Source organism: Sander lucioperca, chromosome 12, assembly GCF_008315115.2.
Source record: "Sander lucioperca isolate FBNREF2018 chromosome 12, SLUC_FBN_1.2, whole genome shotgun sequence".
NCBI lineage: Eukaryota > Metazoa > Chordata > Actinopteri > Perciformes > Percidae > Sander > Sander lucioperca.
The window spans coordinates 5,428,684-5,452,214 of NC_050184.1; the positions used below are offsets into that span (position 1 = coordinate 5,428,684).

The window sequence follows — 23,531 nt, forward strand, 5'->3', positions numbered from 1 at the left end:
CTAGGTTAGGTTCACAGAGTCCGAGGTTAGGTTACCTCTCTTTCTGAAACGGAAAACCCAGAATTACCCTCATCTCAGGGTTAACAAACTCAGAGTTTTCACTAAACCTGCTTTCTGAAATGGACCTGTCATTCGGTACCTCCATTAGCTGTATGTGGGTTTGTGAACTCCTTTGCTGCCTCCTTCTTAGCCTCTGCTGGGCTCCCTCTTGCTCTGGGCTATCCTTTTCTCAGCCATCTGATGCACGAGTCTTCAACTTCACCCAGGCTATTCAGACCGTAAAGCAGGTTCTCAGGCTGGCTGTGGGAGAGCTGTCTGGTCTGTTGATCCTTGTCAAACTGAACACAGAATGAGAGCCATAACATGGGTGAGAAAGATGTGGTAAGGTACAGATGATAACGTGTGATACTGTAGGGTGAACATCTATTTACTTTAGCTTTCTTTATCTCTGATCTTCTATCTTGGTATTCTTTCTTCCATCTTGCCTAAACAAGGATTAAAGAATTAGGGTGAGATTTGAACATTACTGTAACAGTAGTATACATAGATTTATTTGTGGAGGCTTGCCAGCATTGACCACCAGGTATTTATTTATTTTGATTTACAGCAAAAATTAAACTTAAAATACATATTTAATTACAGACTGAGTGCAATTGTCTGGAGGAAGAAACACTTATAAATAGAGCAGGTAGCCTATATCTTATTTCTGAGTTTGTTCAATTCCCTGTCCATTTATTTTTATGTGGAAAGCGGGAATGGAAATATTCTCTCTGGAAAGACAGAATGGTAATGTTAAGTTGGACACACTGAATCATGAGTGAAAATAACGATCACGTTCAAATTAAGATGTTGTGGTCCACAAAGCAGACGCTCCGTTTAATGTCAAGTTGTAACTTGTTGTTGTTACAACGTGTGGTTCACTGTTCATAAAGTAGAACCAACGTAAAGTTAGTCAGCTGAGATAGCTTATGTAAACTTGAGGCATAACCTAGCTAGGTGGTAACGTTAAACGGCGGGTTACCGGTTAGTTAACAGTAATGTTAACTACTAGCGTTAGGAGCAACGGAGCGTTATAACGTTTCTTTAATTACTAGTATTAGCTAGTACCCAGCAAATCAAGCTGACCTGCTAAACTGTCTAACTGTCTAGTTAACTGTTATATATTTAGCTAGCTAACTAAAATTACGATTGGTGCATGGTTCACATTCAAGGCTAACATTACATAAGGACAGTCTTAATGTAACGTTAGCTAACGCCAGACACACTTTGATAAGGCACATAAACGGCAAATGCTAACGTTATCCCTGCTGACATTTTAAAATTGTGAAACGTATGCAAGTGTTATCTTAACTCGTGTCCAGTTGATATCTCGTGAGGAAACTGCATGTACATAAAAAGAAAAGTATTACTTTACCTTAAGTGAAAGCTGAATGTGAATCATCGTGGAGAAGTCCTGACTCCTGCGTTACATTATTATCCACACTGTCTCTGCGTCGAGATGAGTTTGACGTTAGCACAGCCCCCCATGAAGTCAAACAATATCATTGGTCAAGATCGTCTCTGCCCGGCATGATTCATCCAATGATTGTGCAACATTCAATTATTTGAATCTGCGCGCACTTTCCTGAAGCACATAGCCTAGACTAAAGAGACCATTTCTGTTTACATTTCTGTTTTTTCAACCATTTTAAGGTCTTACATCGCTTCACGCCCTGATTATCAATGTTCACGTTGATGCTAGAAGCCTTGGTTGAACTGTTGAGCCCTAGCATCTCTTCCCAGTCTTTCACACATTGCATGTATTGCTAAATTGAAAAAAAATATATTGCACACCAATGTAAAGCTTTATTCATACTGTGTCCTCCCTGTCTTTATTCACCGTATATTACCTCAGCCTATGAAAAACTCTTTGTTCCCTTTGACCTGTAGAAAGTGGGGAGAGGCAAAATGATTTGAAGGAGCAGTAGACTGCACAATGACCTTGCATTTTGTTGAACACTGTGACTCACTTTGGGTCTTAATATTAAGAAAAATTGTTTTAACAACAATTTTAACTTCATAAGGAAAAGAACATGTATGCTACATATTCTATTTGAAGTACACCAAATACATTAAAAAGAGGTCTGTCCCGCATGCATATTAGTTTCTGACTGTGGGGAATTGGGAAAAACAGTAAAAACGTCCCCAAATTTCTGAATTGCTTATTTTCATAACATTCACTGAGCCTTGCCTAAAACAGTTTGGAGTTTGTATTGGAAGACTCCAACGTTTTTAAAGTGGATTAACAGCCTTTTATGAAAAGCCTACTCCTTCAGTTTTGAAATGAAATCACAGATAATTTCTCAAATAAGCATAATGTTGCAGATGTCCATACTGTGTCGGTAGGCATGACTTTCATAGGAGGGGACACACTTTCCTATCAACGCAGGGTTGAATTAAACTGTATGAGGGTTGGAACTAGCGGAACAAGTTAGGTTAGGTGGTGTGCAAGTTAGGCAAGCAGGTACATACTGTATTTGAGGTACTGGTGTGCATTAATATTGATTTTCCACCCCTTATAAAAGTGTAGCATAGCTGTGGCACAGGCAATCCATTTAACTTATTAATGTTACACCTTAATGAAACACACATTGCCCAATATGTGCATCAATGCCTGTGTAACCATTGCAAGTCAGTGGAAATTGTAGTGTAATTTCAGAGGCAGGGGTGGTCAGATCACCGAGGTCTTGGTGAGGCATTTAAGGTACCGGACATGCATGAATATTCATTCTACCCCACATAAGAGGGAAGCTCATGCTCTGAGCTGTTTGCATGACATAGACAGGAACAAACATCAAAAGCCAGAGTGGACACAGTATGAGACATCGCCGCAGACATCAGCAAAGTAAGCAGTCAATGGAAAAAGATGTTGGGCCATGAATCTGAAATAGGCCCATGGCCTCCACGGAAGTGAAATGAGGCAAGAACATCAGATGCCCCCTAAAATATTAGGATGGTAAAGATGTAGGCTTACCCAGGCTGTAGGCTGCCTGGCTCTCTGTGTACTGTATCGTCATCCTGTAGGCCTATAGGGTTGTGGGCCTATGTGATGTGAACTGTGGCTGCACGATTCTTTTGTCAACTAATTTGCCAGACCAAAACATGATTATATAGTGATGAGCATATCACAGACTTGGACTAAAATAGACATCATGTACATCCAAGGCCTGTAGTTTAGGTTGACTCTTGTCTCTTATGCATTCCCATAACTGAAGCTATGGCTTTGTTTCCACAAATATTTAGGTGAAAGAATGTTTATTTTTACAAAGACAGATCTAAATACAGCATCTTTGTCACCAGTGGTGATTTGGTGCAGTAGTCCTATAGCTTTTTAAGCTTGTGTGCTGCCAAGTTTGTATTACCATAAATATGCTTGCAAAATATTACAGTAGTGTAGTTTCTAATATAATTACATTGATCCAACTATAATTGAGAACAATTGCTTGTGGGTTTGCTGTGGAGTTGTTGAGGCCATGCAGTGAGGGTTCATGTCAGCCTCATTCAATGCATTAAACGGGTATGGCTGGTCCTACCTGTCTCAGTACCTCTGTTAACCCCTCTTCAAATAACTGCAAAGCTAAATACAAGTCCTACTCTATTGCTAGAATTTAGTAGACTTGCATTAAGAGACACTGGCCAGGATGAAGTTTGACAGCGATTAAAACACTAACACACAGTATGAGACCACATTGAATAAGCTAAAATGGACCCCTATACATTATACCAATATTTACCCTCTGAAGAGTCTCTGATGCATATATTGGATAGTTAATTGTAAATATTGTCAAATATTTTTACAAAGTAAACACACAGTACATTAATGGGATAAGTCTGTAGATATATTGAATAGTTGCTTTTAATCACTATAAAGTATTGTTTGTATGAAGTAAACCTGATATATTAATGATTAAAGTACAGTATATTAGTTTCTTTTTAACACCATACAATATTGTTTATATAAAGTAAACCCTTATACATTTATGGGGAAAAGCCTGTAGACATAATGAAGAGTTGATTGTAACGTTTATATAAAGTAATGACTATAAAATAATGGTTCTGCTAATAAAAATAAAAGTTATTATCACATATTGTTTTTTGTACAGTAGAAAACCAGTATTAAACAGGAATTTACTGTAAATTGATTGGATAATCATGTAAAATAAATGCCTAAAGCTTTTAAGATACTATTAATGGGCTGTCAAATAGGGTAATTTTACATTAATTTGACATGTAAATAACTATAAATGAATGTTTATTTAAAGTAAACAACATACATTAATGGTAAAAGTATGTAGATATATTGGAGAGTTGCTTGTAAATACTCTCAAATATTGTTTATATAAAGTAATGACTATTATTACAATGTTTCTGGAAGGTATTATCCCATTATCTTCTCTTTTTTGTACAGTAAAAACACAGTATTAAACAGGAATTTACCGTAAATAGATTGGATAATCATAAAATAAACGCCTAAAGGAGGGTATTTGAAAGTCATTTTACATAATTTTTATGTGTTTTACTTCCAGGAATCTGTACTTTAACAGGGAGTTCTTGTGGATGGATTGAATAATCTTGTGAATTTACCAAAGAAAACCGTATGAAAACAGCAGTTTTCATTTAAATTATGTAATTTTAAGGTATTTTGCAATATTTTTCAGTGTTTGTACAGATTTATACATTTGTTTAACATTCTAAATATGTTTTTTGATTACAATTCTTTTTAAATCTACAGTAGTTGGACTGTGAAAATACAGAAAATGTACAGTAGATATCTGTATTTTAAAAATAAATTCTTTGTAGAATAACATAAGGTTTTTTACTGTCATTTCACGGTAAGTGTTTGGCAACTTTTGCTGCCAGACTTTTTACCGTTTTTTCACGATTGTTTTTTAACGTTTCTTTACATTAAATTTAAGGTTTAACAGTAAAAAACCAGAAAGAGGCCTCAATTAATTCAAATCAACTCAATTTTTTTTGTCTTTTTACATAAAATTCAATGTAATTTAACTTTCAAGACTGTTAAGCAATGGAATTATCCTGTTAAACAACTATATTATCTCATTATATCAATTTACAGACTAAAACCTTAATTTAATGGGGTTTTTTTTAAATAAAAGTATTTTCCTGTATTTTTCTGGCATTAACACTTAATGTAGAAAAAACGGAAAAAATCCGTAAAATTATACAGTGAATTCCAGTGAAATAACTTTTTTTTTTTTTACAGTGTAGATGTAAACAATGCAGTATTTAAAAAAAAAAAAAAAAAGAAATTGCAAAAGTTTTACGAGGAAGGAAACACCTAGAGCTCAAGGATATGTTTTGGTAATTAACACTTAATGTAAACATTACTCTTGTTTAAAAGAAACTCCACACAGCCACTTTAAGACTTCTGTTTTCAGTTTGCTCAGTCCTGCCTTTATGCACATACTGGGACTCGTAAATCAGGCTTCAGAAGGTGGAGATGAAAAGATCTGTTAGTGTCTCATTGGTTGTTCCCTCAGGAAATACTATTCAGATTTATAGCTCTATAAATGGTGTATAGGTCACACGGGGACAGATTTTGGAGAACACTATTCACCAAGTAATCCTGCTAAAATCTAATATTAGACTAAAAGCTCAATGTGAAAGTTGGAGAGAGAATCTCGTGGTGGAAGTGTGTAGTAACAAACTCTACACTCCATTACAAAGCTCTGGTCTCCAATCCCCCATCGCTCAAACCCTCAGACCCCCGGCACATTCACAAACATGTTCTCAAGCACACTCTGAGGACTACTGTGTACAGATATGGGGCGGGGGGAATACTTTCCTTGCAGTACACTGGCCCAATTCATTCTTCTTTTAATCTGCTCTGTGCGCTCTGCCTAATGTGGTCTCTGCTTCTTATACATGTCTTAGTCGGACTGAGTTAGTGATGCAGGCTACAAAAGACTGGTGATAAACACAGGTTTACTACACCCTATCCTTTCACTTTGTTCAAGGTCTCTTTGCTTTCCAGCATCTAAGGTGGCAAGAAATGTCCCACCTTGATTTCTTCAGGTTTTATTATGACTACGTTGCCTGGTCAATGGTCAATACTGGATCTGGTGTACTTCAATCACATTGTTTTATCCCACAGGTACAGCAGAATAATAATAAGAATGGTTATTCTTTCTTTGTATGGAAACAACAATGCCTGTTCACTTTACTTGGCCCTTCTGGACTGCATGTGTATCTTCAGCTCCAGACAACTGGTGACACCAGACAGTCTGTAACAGGGGTCTAGTGGCCTGGCATCCGAGCAAAATTTGTAACTTTCTCTGTTTCGACCTAAAGCAAACAGACTGGACACGTCTTTGTATTCTCACCAAGCATCTGCACAGCAGTGTGTATACTATGAAATCAGCCATGGTGCATCACTACTCACTTGCAATGTACATCCCTCTGTGACCTTGTGATTCAGTGTAGGTGCTTTACTGGAAAACACAATGTTCATACAGTATATAGCTGAGTTTGCTTATTACCCCAACATCGCTCTTGCATCCAGCTGTGTTCCACGTAGAGAAATTATTCTTAAGAATTTGTTCTGTTTGTCCATGTTTGACGCCATTGTAGCTCATGCGTTAACAAGGCTCATTCAAAATATGCAGGTATGGGTCAAAGTCTTGGGAGGAGGATCCTTTGTAAACATGTTCCAAGAAAAGCTCAAAGTAATGCAAGGTGACACGTTGCCAAGTCAAACTGCAGTATAGCTGGCTCTCAACACAGGCATGGTCACTCCTCAATCACTTCACAACAGCATGGTTTATTTCACAAAGCTGCCGTCTTACAGCTTAAATCTTAACTCCATAAGTTACTCATACGCTACAAGACATTTTGTTAAAGAAACATTTAATAATCATTTCACTCAGTAATCCAGTATCACTCTGTCATACCCCAAAACTGCCATGAGCCAGTTTTGATCACCCCTCTTGTGTCTGCTCTGCTTGGCCTGCTTGTGTGTTCTCCTGCCCTTGCAGGTAGTGGTCTGAGTGCAAGTTGTTAGTGAGATGGCTCACCTGGGCTGATGAGCTTGCAAGCCTACAAAGCTGGCCAGTTCAGCCTGCCTCACTCTCTCGCAGCCCTCTCAGCTCCCACATGGACTCCTTTGGTCCTTATTTTTTATTTTAGCATGCATTTACTGTTGTCCACTCAGCCTGGCTCTCGCATACACTACTGATGTTACTGATTGTTCACATCTTATTCATAGTTTTTGTATGACCTTGGTGGTCCCCTAATACTGTATCTGAAGTCTCTTTCCCGAAATTCAGCCTTGGTGCAGAATTACAGCCACTAGAGCCAGTCCCACAATGAGCTTTCATTACTATTGGCGTTTTTCCATTACATGGTACCTGCTCGACTCACCTCAACTCTACTCGCCTCGACTCGACTCGACACATTGCATATTTTAGTACCGCCTCAGCGTGGCTGGTCGTCTTGCCGGCTCGACGCACACACCAGCGCACAAACATCAGACCACTTGAGCTTGTTTTATAGTTCTGTGGAGGCTCCACGCAGAGCTTTCGCCGTAGCCTCTGTAATATGTGGCCTGATGTATACATTTGTCAGCTAGTGTGTGCGTCGAGCCAGCATGTGTGTGTGTACGTAGGATGCGGCGAAAGCTCTGCCTGGAGCCTCCGCAGAACTGTAAACAAGCGCCGCCGTAGTAAACTGCCGTGACCTAACGCGACACACACACAGAACGTCGAAGGTGTGTGTTGTTGCCAGAAGACACATTTTATTTCAGAAGAAGCTGGAGGCAGCAAAAAAACAAACAGCTGGCTAAACTGTTTAAAAATAGCGGGTTTGTTCAGGACACCCCCGTCTGTTGCCTCAGCTCGCTTGGAACCTCGACTGAGGAGGTACTAAAAAAAGTACCTGTTAGCAGGTACCAGGTACTTTTTTTCGTAATGGAAATCCAAAAAAGGCGAGTAGAGTCGCGGCGAGTCGAGCAGGTACCATGTAATGGAAAAGCGCCATATGTGTCATTTCTGTGTCTGTAGCTATTGAGGAGGAGAGAGGGGGCGGCAAGGTGGAGGATGGGGGTGTGGCCTTGACCAACTGCCACTTTGCTCATTTGAAAGTCATGATGTCTCTCTGTCATGGGTGGGCCAAATTCTCTGGGTGGGCAAAGCAGAGAAAGGGGAGGTAACCTTGCTCCTTATGACCTCATAAGGAGCAAGATTCCAGATCGGCCCATCTGAGCTTTCATTTTCTCAAAGGCAGAGCAGGATACCCAGGGCTTGGTTTACACCTATCGACATTTCTAGCCACTGGGGGACCATAGGCAGGCTGGGGGAACGCGTAAACTGAATTTGGGTGCCAAATTTAGTAGGTTTTTGTGATCATTGTTTTGGGAGAATTATACATTGGTTGGTTGTGTCAGTATTTGTTAATTAATTTGGGAGTTGAGAGATCTTTTGTCAGTTTTGTTCTCAGTGGTAGTCCAATTTGGTGGGTTCAAAATAACTTGACCTAGTTTAGCCTTGTTTGGAGTCTCCCTGGTAGGTTTACCCAGGGGTTCTATTTGGGGACTGTGGTGTCAACTGTGGCTTTGAAAGTGGCTAAAGCTATATGCTCAGGTTCATGTCTATGGGATTTGGGAGTGGCTGCATACCAGGTGCTTTCAAGTTTCACTGTTTTTAAATTAAATACCTCTAACTGGTATCTGCTGAACCCATAGGGTTGGGTTTAGATGGGTAGTTTTAGTGCTTGTGTCCTGATTTTGGTGGATAGTAAGCCTTGGTGCTTTTGGGGAGAGGAACCGTGTTTTGCTACTTTGGTAAAGTATCTTCAATTTCAGTTTTGTTAGACTTTTGATAGCTGTAATTTTGTAAAGGCAAGGTATTTTGAATGGATGTTTTGTCTAGCTGCAGTCCACTTAGTTGGGATAGTTGAACACAGGTACTAATTGTCTAACATTTAAAGTGTGTTCGGGGTCACAGGAGTGAGCGGTTAGGGTGCATGCTTACCAAAACATCTCACTGTTCCCAGGTTACCTGCAGATGTAAGATGTGTGTTTTTTTACCTTACCTTGTTTGTTTTTACTTCTCCTTCTGTTACATATGCTTTTCCTGTTTCAATCTCCCTCTTAATTTGCTCCTAAGGTACCGAGGTTGCTGAGGTAAGACCATATACAGTCTATAGGTGAGACTGGGTGACAGGTTGGATTGTGGAGGATTCCAAAGTACAGGGCAAAAGTAGTCAATGCTTACAATTTGTGTTGGATGCAGGGGGCTTAGCTCTGTAAATGTAAGTCTTTAAAATAGAAAAAAGATGGTGCACCAAAAAGTCAATCAAATCATTTTAAATCATTTAAAAAGATAAGTGATGTTTGACAATAATTTGTTATCATTTCATGGTACAGAATGATCCTGTAAGGGTAACGGACAGTAGACAGTAATGCTGTATAAACGTGTTAAGTCAGTACAGCTAAACATGGTTACTTTTTCCACCTCTTTTGCTCTTATTATCTGAGCAGTGTTTACATTAAGTGTAAATATATATTGAATATTGAAGATTCCTGTCAGCACGTATAGCAGCATGTCCTCGGCACGATGGGCTAAAGTTTGCTTCGATGATATTGTTTTCAACTTTGTAATATTTTGTGAACCAAAAAAACATGAAGCCTGTTCCTGGAGCAGTTATACCAAGTTATCTGGATAACTTTGCAGAGTAAAACCTAGAAACCCTTTCACCTGCTTCTAGGAATTGACTTTGAAACAACTTGAAACCACACAGTTGCCATTTTATTCAGATTTAGGATTTAATTATTTGGATACAATGACATCCTTTCATCCTATGCTGTCACAGCAGCACTTTCCCTGTCTTTTATAAAGTCAGGTAATAGTGGAGAATAACTAGGTTATATAAGAGCAAGTAAACACACTGATGATGCAGAAAATGCAGTTTGATGTTTGGACTGTGTCATGAACTGGCTCACAATTCAGACAAAAAGAGGGAGAATACACAAAAGACTGGAGGTCAAAACTATTTATTAAATGTTGTTTGCAAACCAAATTAATGTGATGTGAACAATTGGTAAAATCTGTGGTTCATGCGAGTGCCATGGTAAGTTGAAAACAGTGTATGCTAAAAGAGAAGATAACACAAAGAAACCAAACCAGGAGACCATGTGGGAGCTGAGAGGGCTGCGAGAGAGTGAGGCAGGCTGAACTGGCCAGCTTTGTAGGCTTGCGAGCTCATCAGCCCAGGTGAGCCAGCTCACTAACAACCTGCACTCAGACCACTTGTACTCTGTAAATGGAATAACAAAAAACAAAGATGACCCATAAACAAATTACCGCTGAGCCAAGTACAATAAATACACTGAATACATTTAACCCTTTCATGCATGAATTGATAAATCACAAAGTAAAATGTTTTAAGTTTGTTTTTACTATTAAACAAGAGAAAAATCATGCTAATAAAAAAAACAACATTTGTTTTTACAACATTTCCTAAGAGCAAATGATATGAATACGCATAGGAACGTTAAATAACAGCAAATCACCCTTTTATACCATTGATGCATAGTGTCTGATACGACCTAGGGTTTTATATAGAAAATAATCAAGCTTTTCTTTTTTTGAGAAAGACCCTGCTTGATATGCTACATACTGTTATGCTAGAATATGGCCTGTGATGTGTTGAATGCTTCTGATTAGGCAGCCTATGATATATTGAAGTTATTGATGCTTTTTTTTTCTTTTCCTAGTGAAACCAAGTCCGCCATGAACCTGTTCAGGAAGGATGCCATGACCACTAAGAAGGAGAAGGAAAAAGAGATCCAGTATGAGGACCCTCCAGATGGAGGTTGGGGCTGGATGGTGGTGCTGCATTGCTTTCTGGTATGTCCACTTCAGTTGTTTACGATCCCTCGTCTCTCAAACATGGAAATATTTATCCCACAATGGTTCTTCAACTACTAGTTTTCCTAAACTGTGATCAATTCCAGGTGTAATGTGTGGCAATGATGTAGTTTTCTGGTCCTTTTTAACAAGTTCCAATAGGATGGTGGCAGCGAAAAGACTACATTTTAACCAGCTATTTAAAAATACTTCTCACTGCATAATTGTTTTCTTTTTCTAAGTGGCCATATGTGTGTTTCACAGAGCACAGCCTGTAACAAGTGCTTAACACGTATTAAGCGTAAAAAAAATAATATTTGTGTGTGTGCGTGCCCGCAGGTAAACGTCCTAGTGATGGGAACACTGAAGAGTTTTGGGATCTTCTTTGTGGCATTCCAAGATGAGTTTGGAGGCTCATCAGAGAGCATCAGCTGGATCGGTTCCATCATGTCGAGTCTGCGTCTGTCTGGAGGTTAGCATCAAAAAAAGGCAACTCTTTATGCATACCCTTACACACTCAACAACTTGCCATTGAGATAAAGATAATATCGCTTAGTTGTTTTATACAATTGTGTCCTCTCTCTCTCCATGTCACCAATTCATTTAAAAGAAGAGAGCAAAGCTTTTACCATTTGAAGCCGCTTTTCCACTTCATGTTTACACTTAGATCTTGAACAGCTGAAAATGAAAAAAAGATTCAATGTATTCCCATACTGTATCCTCTGTAGCGCCCCTTGCCTCTGTGGCCTGTGCCAAGCTTGGAACCAGAGTGACCTCCATCGCCGGGGCAGTGCTGGTTAGTGGAGGATTCCTCATTAGTATTTTCGCCAACAGCGTGGTGTTCCTCTACATCAGCATGGGAGTGATAGTTGGTGAGTAGAATTTTGTGGTGCGCCAAAATGCCTCAATGAGATCAAAAACTGCTGTTTCCCTAATGACTATGAAACCGCAAGCTAAACCAAGGTCACCCTCTGCATGACATCTCTTCCTATCTATCTATCTACATACATTTTTTTCACGTCTGCCCACATTTCTGTGAAAGACACTGTGTCTGATATTGATAACATCTTTACTCCTTTTAGGAATTGGTTTTGCACTACTTTACCAAGCCTTCTCAGTGGTCACAGCGCTGTACTTCCGAAGGAGGTTAGCGACAGCGTATGCAATTGGGCGTTCTGGCATGGGTTTGACCTTTGCCCTTGCTCCGTTTACTCAGCTGCTCCTGGACAAGTATGCTTGGCAAGGTATGCAGCACAAATTTGTTAATAATTGGTGCACACTCTATAATGTATGTAAGTATGTTTTCAGGTGTATTTCCTTTTTTGGGTAAGAAGAAATACAACACATACAATGTGACATATTGGATCCTGAGCTGTCTTTGTCCCCCACAGGAGCAATGCTAATTCTTGGCGGTCTAATGCTGAATCTGGTGGCCACTGGGATGCTTCTGCGACCCATCAACGTGAAGCCTCCTGTGTCAAACCCTACCTCTCCTCCCATTCAAAAGAGCCCTGCTGTTTCCATCAAGAGCTCCTCAGAGAAGGAATGCACTAAGAGCTGCTTGAATGGCTCCTCTCACTTATCCAATGGCATCTCCAAAGCAGACTCATTTCCATCCCCTCCTCCTGCCCCTCACGGGGATACTGAGAACCTGGGGGGCCAATGTACTCAGGGACTCCAGGACCAGTCAGTGAACCCTGAATTGACCAGACTGGTCCTTAATGGTGTAAATGGCCATGAGCCCCACCATGACTTGGGTCAGTGTAAACCCACAACTCCAGATAGCTCAGCAGAGCTCAATGGCAGCATGAATCGGTCCACCATTGTTGGATTTCCATCACATGCCAACACATCGAGTGAGGTGACCGTCATAAAAACCAAAGTACTGGATTTCTCTCTGCTAAAGGACCCGTTCTTTTGTATCTATACTTGGTCCTTAGTCTTCAGCCAGTTGGCCTACTTCATTCCCTATTTCCATCTGTCTGCTCGAGCCAGAACCCTGGGCATCAATGCCATGGATGCTTCCTTCATCATCTCTGTGGCAGGTGAGGCACACATTGGTCAACATTTTTTCCTGTGTTTTTGTGATACACCATTAAGGAATAGTTTGACATTTTTGGAAATATAATTTCAGCTTGTGGAAACAAGCGTTTCCCAAAATGTGTAGGTATATAGCAGGAATTACAAGGTATACTGTAATTCTACATATACATTTTGGAAAAAACACATGTCTCTTGAGAATGAGACCCTGTGTCTCAATGAGATTACCTGTATAAATAAAGGTTAACTGAAAAAATTGCTTGAAAGTAGAAACTGGTGGATTTAATCAGTGAAACTGTTCTCATTACAAAAGTTGTCGCACAAATTTCCATCTTCTAGATGAGACACCAGTCTACATTTGACTGTCTGAAATGTGGATGAAGCATAATGTCATTTTTTTTAACTAAATCTGACAGACGCCTGATTGAATAGACAGTGGATTGCTGCTGTTTGTCTTTGACAGGGATTTCTCAGTGACTGTAGAGAGGGAGGTCCAGGTTTCTTTAAGAATGGGTTTAAGAAGCAATGCAAAAAAAGTCCTCAGTCAACTTCTAGGCATTAATTATTTGTGAGCTGCTCAGACTCTGCAGTCTTATGTAATGAATGTGCTTACATAAAAGCTGAACTTTGGCCCACTGGCAAGGGTGGGTGGGTTCAGCAGAACCCACCCACCCACCCACCCACTCCTCTCAAATGGAGGCCACTCTATATGAACAGAAAACAGCATTAACATTTTGGCCACCGACCACATGTGCATGTAATTCTATAAGAGTCCTTGGTCAGGTTTTTGTGAATAATTGAAATGCACCAGATCGGGCGCTGCATTTATGAATCACATGCTTCTGTTTTGTAATCTATCCCTTTGTAAAATCAGTAGACAGATTATTATATTATTATCACTTACTTTAGGATGTGATCATGGGAGTGACATTTTTATCACATCTCTTCAGTGTGAAATGAAATCTTGAATTATGCATCAATGCCTTGGCTTTTGAGGGAATGCTTCTCGATTGCCTAAAGGACTGTTTCAGTGTCCTGGAAGAAAAAAATTATAATTTTAATGTACGGTAAGTAGACGGCCTGTAAATATATAGTCTTTCCTTTGTCAGCATTGGTGTGCAACAGCAGCTGGAAACCACCACTGCTGAAGAAAATGGGAAAAAAATTAAAGCGGTCTCAAGAAAACACTATGGCCTGCACAAGAAACACATCTGGGACAAAAAAACATTTATGGATTGAGCCCAAACTAAGATTGAGGTTAAATAACACAGCAATATAAAATTACACAGGATACAGTTAAATTAACTGATGACTATTCTTTTTTGGCTCTTTAACCAAATCTCTACATTGTTTCTATGGAGGTGTAACAAAAGCCAAGGACATAGATGTCTGAATTTTCTCTGTATGTCTGTGGGGTTACTTTTAAGCTTCACGCCAGTGATCAGTGCCAGGGAGCAGCAAGACTGACAGATTCTTTTGACTCGGACACGTTTGTCCTGTCACATTCTCTGGTCATGTGCACTGTGCACCCACACAACAAAGCCACTATCCGAGTGTCCCGCTGTCCCGCTTTCCCCGACCCAGCGCTTGTCATAGAGGCCTATTGACTTGGCTGAGGGAGGGAGGCCACTATCGTCTGGGTCAGTCTGTTCGGCAACCCTCAGCCACCAACACTGGAGCTAACTGGAGTCGCTAAGCAACAGCTAACTGAGTAAAGTTGTTGGCGGGGTGACAAGAGGGGCTCCAAATTGTGTTCAAGTCCAGTTCTAAAGTGGCTGATACTTTGCAGAGTTGCACTGAGGCAGCAATACATACAAAGGAGTAGGCAAGACAAGCCAACTGCCACGTCAGAGAAGCTGGGAAAACCAACATGCTTTTTATAAACCTTTGCTTTAATCTAGTGACAAAATGTCCCTCTTTGAAGCAGAGGGAATGGCAACTCTCCATGCCTTGCAACCTCCCAATGGTCTGTTAATGCCCAAAGGCATGCGCATACTGTACACCTTCTATACCAGTCAGCACTACGGATAGAACTAATAATGTCCCAATGTTGGCTTAAGGTGCTACTTGGAGAGGCCAAATTTAAACTGCAGTGTACTGAGTTTGAACAGGAACAGCTGCAGGCCTGAACCAACCTGCTGAGGCTAAAACACACAAACAAACTCACAACTCATCTGCATTCAAGCAGGCGACACCCCAGGACACTGTCTTGGGTTGCTAGAGGAGGACACATAAACACAGCACAGCTGCCCCATGTCATCTTTCTAAGCTCGCAGGACAGAAACACTCTAGTCTGGTTATGTAAGGAACGCAGAGGTCTTCACTGACGAGGCATTTCATTGTTTATTCATGTGAAATCCATTAAAAACCTTAAAGTAAAGATGTAGATGATCACCCTTAATTATCCACATGTTGATTTGTGTAGATTAATGTAACCTTGTTCACAATAATGATAAATCTGCATACTGTGCTTGGTAACACAATCTCGTCCATATTAAGTAGAACTTTCATCTGTTTTGAGTTCAAACTGAGTTGAACTCAGTGGCTGTAGCCTGTGCAGTTGTGGTGCAGAGGCTGAGCAAAGGATGGGTAACTCTGATCTGCATAGAACCAGTTTGTTTCATTGATCAATGGCTCAGCTCTACCTGCTTGTAGCTATTCCTGCAGCGGTCAATACACCACTGCAGTTTCTACACCGCCTATCGCATTCCAGTTGACCTCAGCAGAGAACAGCACATATCTGCCCAGTCATCACATCCAACTGGAGCAAACAATCAATCACATGGGATGGAGTGCAAAATGAATAGTTTGCCTGGGTGTTGTCAGTATAATACAGATGTTAACAGATAGGATATGTTACCACCCACTGTTTGTGGAAATATTCACAAGGACAGGAACAAATAGGACTTAAAATAGACTTGTCTAGACATGCTTGTTATTAATGCAGACCTGTGTAGTTTTGCTGCAGAGCAGCATTCTTCCCTCACATTCTGTATTTGCCTCACACACGCATTCATGCACACACCCATGCATGCACGCACGTATAGATGCACACTTGCGCCCCTTCCACGCTTTGTTTTCATTAAGCATATAACTACTGCATACGATTTTACGTAACACTCACAAGATGCCTTCATAGTTTACTATAGCTGCCCTAAAACTACAATTTGCCTTGGTGTGGCTGACTTTGACATTTAACTCTTTCTGCGTAAGCATCAGTTCAAAATGCTGTCAGCCTCTGACCACTGTGGTCTGCTGTGGCAGCGTTTGTACTAAAGTCCCACCAGGATTATCTCAACACCAAAAGACAAATGTATTTACTGTTTTATGACATCAAGACTCAGGGTCTATAGCCACAGTAGTGGCTCTGTGAGGCTGTTCTTAGGCACAAAGGTGCTTTGAGCTAAATGCTAACATACCCAAAATGACAATGTTATAATTCATCCTGAGGGAGACATGAATGTGTGTACCAGATATCATGGTCCATTCAATAGCTGTCAAGATATTTCACTAAAAAACAGACCTCATGGTGGTCCGAGAGGAAAAGCTAGGGTGTCACCAAAGTTATTAGGACATCTGTGGCTGGGCTGGATCTGTTTTCTAAATGTTAAATGTGAAGCTTCTTGATTATTGAAGACATTTTTATCTGAAGGTGAAGATAGCAGCGATGCTCATGTTTTTTGGATTCCATCAAAAACTCCATTACCAAAGAGCAGCTTCCTGTTACCTTAATATTTTATTGAATGCATTCCCCAGTCGGCCACTTTTCTGTTACTCCTTCCTTAAAGAAACAGTAAGGAACATCTTACTGTATTTTATTTAAGGAGTTCTGGGTACATACATTATTTTAAAATAAAGACAATTAAAGCCTAAGAAAAAAAAACTGAAAGTTTTTTTTTTTTAAATGAAATCTCCTTTTCACACCTTATTTTTCACTCTTTGGTCTCACTTTCAAGACTCTCCTTCATCTTACAGTTTCACTTTGACATTCATAAGCCTTGCCTATTCTTCTCCGTTGCAGGTATCACAGAGACCATCGCCCAGCTGGCCTCGGGCTGGGTAACAGACAGGAACCTGTTCCATAAATACCACTACCACAAGGCCTACCTGATACTCTGTGGTCTGGTCAACCTGCTCTCCCCGATGGCAACCTCCTACATCCTGCTGATGGTTTACGCTGTCTTCTTTGCCATCTTCTGTGGTGGATACATGGCTCTGCTGCTGCCCGTTCTAGTAAGAAGACCAGCCTATCTGAACATATGCATAAAAACATATTACTATTACTAGGCAATGTAATATGTTACCATGTTCACCATCTTAGTTTAGCATGTTAGCATGATAACATTTGCTGTTTAGCATTAAACACAAATTATAAATGAGGCTGATGGGAATAGTTTTGGAGGTATTTGGTCATAAACCAAAGTAATTGGATGAATGGAAATGTTTATCTACCAAGTGGTTGTTGAGATATTTTATTAAATGAGTAGTCTTGTATTGCCAGACCTATCTCCACAACGCTGTGGAGTAAGGTCTGGCTCCTCCGCACATACATTCGAGGTTAGGGAAAAAAAATGCTCAGGGTTGTTTGCATTTCTTTGAACCATTCACAATCGTCTTGGGCGGCGCTAAGCTCTGGTCGCAGAGACAGTGTCTCTGCAAAATGTTCTCGGGAAGGAACATGTTTCGGTGGAACATTTGCACCGGCAAAAGAAAACGCCACATTAGGTTAACTGTTCACACAATACATCACTAGGACGTCACTAGGATTGAAGGGCAGGGGGGGCTTAGCCCCCAGGGTATTTGTAACTTGCATTTGCAAAATCTTTGCACTCACATCTTTCGTTACTGTATTAGAGCTACACTTATGTCAACAACCAGTCAAGAAACCAATATGTTAACAAGTACCAGTTAACAGTGACAGACATATCCTCTTCTTCCATTTCTAATCTGTTTCTTCTGTCTTATCCTTTAAGATAAAACAAAACCCTGATGCTAATTTCATGACTTCGAAATGGAAATTAGTCACATTAAACAACATCCAAAATGTCCAAAAACAGACAGAGGCCAGACAGCTAATAAGTTGGTAAGTTAAACAAATATGACAAATAGCAGTACAAGAAAAAGAAAAAAATAGGCATCACTGCATACTTTATCATAATAGGGATCCTATTAAAAGTGGCTACTGTCTAAATACAATAACCTGATCGCGGAAGGAATAAAAGATTTGGAGTAATGATTACTGTATATACTGTATGTACTGTATGTAGGATTGCTTTCATTTTATTTTCACATATCTGTGGGAATGTGCTCATCTTTAGCCTAGCCTACATTTAGGCAACATCTACATATTTATTTAATTTATCACAGCCAATGAATGCAGAAAGTTAAATTGGTTAGAATATAGCTAGCATATATAATAAATATAATGCAATAATTTAGTTTAGGCTATGCATAGTACCTAGACCTGTCAACAAATTCTTGTTAGAAGAAAACAAAACAGTCCTTAGACCTATAGACCATTACTGACCTCAATCACGCCGGCTCCCTCAGAATCAACTGCCCTGCCAATCTCCTGCTTCTCTTTCTCTCTGCTGAAATATCTTCCAATATCCATCTGGTAATAGCATTAACAGGGACCCTATGACATTTAGTTTTCAGTGACATTGTATGGGGATTGATATTGTTTTAGAATATGCCTACTATAGCAATAGGTTATATTATTGGCAATGAATAAAGAGTTGTGATTAGCTTGCTAAGTTAACCATTTCTTGTATTTCGCTCATTCACTCTAGCTACACTATAGTTTTCCATAGCAAACCAAAATATCCCCTTTGTTGCGGGGAGCGAAGAATAGCGGACCCAAACGCAGAGTGAGAGGGAGGCAGGCAGGAGAAAGGGTTAAGCTCGAGGATTTATTGACGGAACAAAAAACGGCAGCACGGAGGCTGGAAAAACCACAGGAAAAAAATACAAAAAGAAGCACAAGGCTGAAACAACTGGCAGAGAAAAAACTAGCAAAATGAGGAACACAAACTCACAAAATAAAGACACAAACGGGTACAAGCTGACGGCACGAGGACACAAAACAATCTGACACCAGACAAAGGAAACACAGGGGCTAAATAAACTAGGTAATGAGAAGACGCAAGACAGGTGACACCAGGGCTGGGGAACAGGTGGAGCACATCAGACAATCACACAGGCGGGAAAACAAGGGAAGTAAATTGGACGAGACAAGACAGAAAACCAGACTACCAAAATAAAACAGGAAACAGGAACAACCGACAAAAACATGAAATCAACTAAACACAGAAACTTGACACAACACAGAGAACAGAGAACACAGGAATTAACCAAAAAAATACACAATACACAGAACACAGTCAGGACAGGGTAAACACAATAAACAAGGAGATATCTAAACAGAAGTATACAGAATAAATATACAAACACAGGAAACATACAGAACTGATAATACAGGCAACCGAAACATACAAAACCAGGCAACAGAAATGTCCAAACCATAACACCCTTTCCTTTACCTCAAGAAAACGTAGCTAAAGGTAAGCAGGTAATTAAAAACAACTTACAATTTCACTCTGTATCACTACGTGTAATCAATCTTCCTTTCATCATTAACGTGTATCGGTGTGTATATATATATATATATATATATATATATATATATATATATATATATATATATATTAGGGATTTCAGGTTTTTTTGCCCTCGAGTCCGAGTCATTTGATTTTGAGTATCTACCGATACCGAGTCCCGATCCGATACTTCTATAATAATTCAACTTTATAATACCTCCAGACCGCAGACATACTCACGCTTTCCGCTTCAAGCTGCCGGCATTTAACCAATAGCGTCTCTGCAACAAAGTGATGTCATGCCGCACGCGTTGCTGTTTCTGTGTGGAGTCAAAAGGGTCTAACTCTGTGCCACCGCATAACTATAGATGTGTTAAAAAATAATGAGAATACATATACATATATATCCGAGTCCTGATCGGGAGGTAACGTCCGATTCCGATTGAGTCTGAAACCACGTGATCGGGCCCGATTTCCGATCATGTGATCGGATCTGGACATCCCTAATATATATATCATTTGTTGCATCTAAATATGAATGAGGACAAATCGAATTGTTATTGTTGTTCTTATTATTATTTAGGGGGGCTTAGGGACATTTTGGGGTAGCTTCAGCCCCCCTAAAATAGGCCTAACGACGTCCCTGCTATACAGTAACGTGAGTGTAAGAGCCATATTTTATTGTTTATAGTTTTTGGTATTTTATTTTCATTGCAATAGTAAATCGTTTTATGACATTTAAAATATGTAGTCCAATATACATTAGAATCCAGATCATTTTATAGAAGGTGCTTTGATGTGTGTTTTGCCCTATTAAAACTCATGTTCCACTAGTCTGTCCTGCTATTGGACAGTTTTGAGTTGGTTTCTCTAAGTGAAGTTAGTGTAGTTTAGGCTTCAATAGAGCAGGATGTGGAGCAACAATTTTTCTGACTGCTGATTGTAGATCACGGATTTCAGCACAAAGACAGTTTTTGGATATTCCAGCACTGTATATCGATACCCTTGTTGTTTATCTTCTTTTTTGATCACATCCGTGGAATAAACCATTTTTTACTTTCTATGAGCCTCGTTCTTTGGATAGCCTTGCATGTTGAAGTTGGACATGATGATCTACATGAGTCAGAACCCTTTACTACCTGCAATCAGTGGCAAGGAAGGTTTTTAACAAGTTGCCACTACAGTGAGCTATATAAATTAGCTGGATACATGGTTAAACGTAATTTGCTCTTACCAATGTATCGCCCTGTGTGTACTTTGTCCACAGCAAATTCCCGGCAATCGGTCCCACAACGTCTCAGTTAGATAGTAAATCCCATAAACATATTCTTTGTACATTAAATCTTAAATCTACAATCATTCTTTGAAAGAACCAAGTAGGCCTGCCTTGTTGCACAATCCACATTTTCTTAAAAACTTCTTATTTTCAACCTGTAGCTTGCTAGCTCGAAGTTTGTTGTTGTTTCCCAAAGAGAACGGAGTTAGACAACGGCAACACACATGTTCTGGCGATTATCCTGCAAATAAAAAATATATCAATAAAATAAAATAAATAAAAGACTATTGAATAAGTGAAAACTTTAACCTGCTGTTGGCACTAGAGAAAATATCAGGGGATTGCCAAAGTCAGTGCAATTCATCCTTTTGGGACCATATACTGTACAGTAGTTTGGACACTGTATATGGTCCCAAGAGGATGAATTGCACAGTATGTACAAAATTACATTACATTACATAATAATATTTGTTTGAGATATTTGAGTTTGGACCAAAGGGGTCGACAGACACAACACCTTATATATATATATATATATATATATATATATATATATATATATATATATATATATATATATATATATATAGCAGACATATGAGCAGACATATCAGTGGCACCAGATTTCGGTAGCCAGGGTTGGCAGGAAGAAGATTTTTACAAGTAAATGTTCCAGTTAATGATCCAGGCAGCACATTCTCGTGTCCCTCCTTCATTTTACAGTCCAATGGTGGCTAGAACGGCTCCGGGTCAAACGTCAATATGGAATGGATTAATCTGCGTTAATCTGCGTTATTTCTTCTCAGATTAATTAATCGAAATTAACGCGTTATTTTGACAGCCCTTATATATATATATATATATACCTTATATATACTTTATAGCATAAATGATAAATGGAGCAGTTTTTTAAAGGAAATCCCACTAACAATCAACCACAGCTTATAAACTCAACACAACTAAACTCAAATAGCTCAGAACTATCTATTTTCCCAATAATTAGTACCGTAGTACAGTACAGTAATTATTAGGAAATTGCAGACACATAAAATAACTAACTTACCTAACTTTCATTCAAATTCAAAGGTCTAAGAAATGTCTCAAATAGGCACTTGGTATAAAATTGTTTTCCAGAAAGAAATACAATCATGGCATCTTTATCATATTACTGGGCATTGAAATTTCAATGATTAGTGAAGGCAGATAAATGTAGCAGAATCCAGGGTACCTGTATAGTAGAGTGCCAAGGTGTGCTTCCAATATCGTTTGACTTTTTTACACCAGCATCAGTGTCACTATACTATCAGTTTGTAGTCCATTTACCAAGCAAGACCCCTCCAGTAATCAGACTCTCCAATCTGTTGAGTTCACAATAAGTGTATTTGTGTGTGGGGACCTTTGTACCATGAGAACGTTACTTCATTACATCATTGTGTCACGCACTGAAAGGGGAAAACTATCCTTTTAGCAGACCATTGGAGATGTTTCCTAACTGCCTTTATGGGTGGAACAACATATTAAGTATCCAGTATCGTCATGTCATGCCACACCTCAGAACAAATACCTGAGGCATGTAAGACTATGATTTAGTTTACCCAAAAATCTGTCATTTCTACTTGCTCACTATTATAAAATGATCATGACTTGATTAGGAGCAGTTTGTAGTTACTACTGGTCACACAAGCAGCCTGGATGAATGTAAAATGTATTTATCATGAGGCAAACATAGTGTTATCTCTTCTCCTCTAAATGTGCAGTCATATTGCCACTGGCAATTTGCCAGTAGTTTAAAGCAGCCATATTATGCTCATTTTCAGGTTCATAATTGTATTTTAAGGTTGTACCAGAATAGGTTTACATGGTTTAATTTTCAAAAAACACCATATTTGTGTTGTACTGCAGTGCTCTATCTCACTGCTGCAGATCCTCTTTTCACCTGGTCTCTGTTTTAGCTACAGAGTGAGACCTCTTTTCTTCTTCTTCTTCTGTACTATCTTTGATTGCACTGCACATGCCCAGTAGCTCAGATGTAGATCATGTCAGCTAGCTAGCTCCATAGACAGTAAAAGAAAGGCTGTTTCTACAACTTTGGTCAGTTACAAGGCAGGATTAGCTGGGAGACTTCTAAATGAGGGCGCACATGGAAGTAGTTCTTTTGTAGATTATGGTGAACTTGTGTGTGTTGTAGCAGTGCTTTGCTATTGAGAACGAGGTAGCATGCTAGCGTTAGCATGCTAGCGTTAGCCATAGCGTTAGCATGCTAACGCTACGAGCTAATGGTTGCGGTTAGCCTGCTCGTTTTTGCCAATTTTGAACAGCTCACCCAGAGACTGAAGGCAGGACACATTCAGAAACTGTATCTCACTCTAAACAGCATGGGTGGATTTTTTTCAAAGTTTGTATGTGTGTGGAAGCACCAGAGACACAACATAACACCCCAAATCCCAGAAAAAGTGATTTTTTCATAATATGGGCACTTTAAAATAATGATTCATTTGGAAACCACCTTAAAACTTACCTCAGAATTATGTCTTCCATCAACTGGGGTGGCACACCGCCGCTTGTGTTATTTCTTCATCTGTTGTTTGGTCTGCTGCCGTTATCGTAGTCAAGTGGCACCGGCACCTGAGGTTTTCACTGGCACCTGAGGTATTAGCGATATTTTCATCGGCATGACCCGCCCTACTCTGCCTCTGATTGGCTCATCAGTCC

General features: G+C 39.6%; 1 protein-coding gene across 4 annotated transcripts in view; it reads left to right on the forward strand.

Annotated features, from left to right (window-relative positions):
* slc16a4 (solute carrier family 16 member 4) overlaps positions 1–23,531 on the forward strand; it is a 52,809-nt gene that overhangs the window by 11,380 nt on the left and 17,898 nt on the right. For 3 of the 4 annotated variants that reach the window (XM_031286726.2, XM_031286724.2, XM_031286725.2), the window contains 6 exons: positions 10,772–10,904; positions 11,244–11,376; positions 11,633–11,776; positions 11,987–12,148; positions 12,296–12,949; positions 16,966–17,177. In XM_031286726.2, the coding sequence (XP_031142586.1) occupies positions 10,788–10,904; positions 11,244–11,376; positions 11,633–11,776; positions 11,987–12,148; positions 12,296–12,949; positions 16,966–17,177 (1,422 nt within the window). In that variant the 5' untranslated portion in view covers positions 10,772–10,787. Of the gene's footprint in view, positions 1–8,641; positions 8,837–10,771; positions 10,905–11,243; positions 11,377–11,632; positions 11,777–11,986; positions 12,149–12,295; positions 12,950–16,965; positions 17,178–23,531 lie in introns of those variants that run through there. The other variant, XM_031286728.2, reaches the window with a different exon arrangement.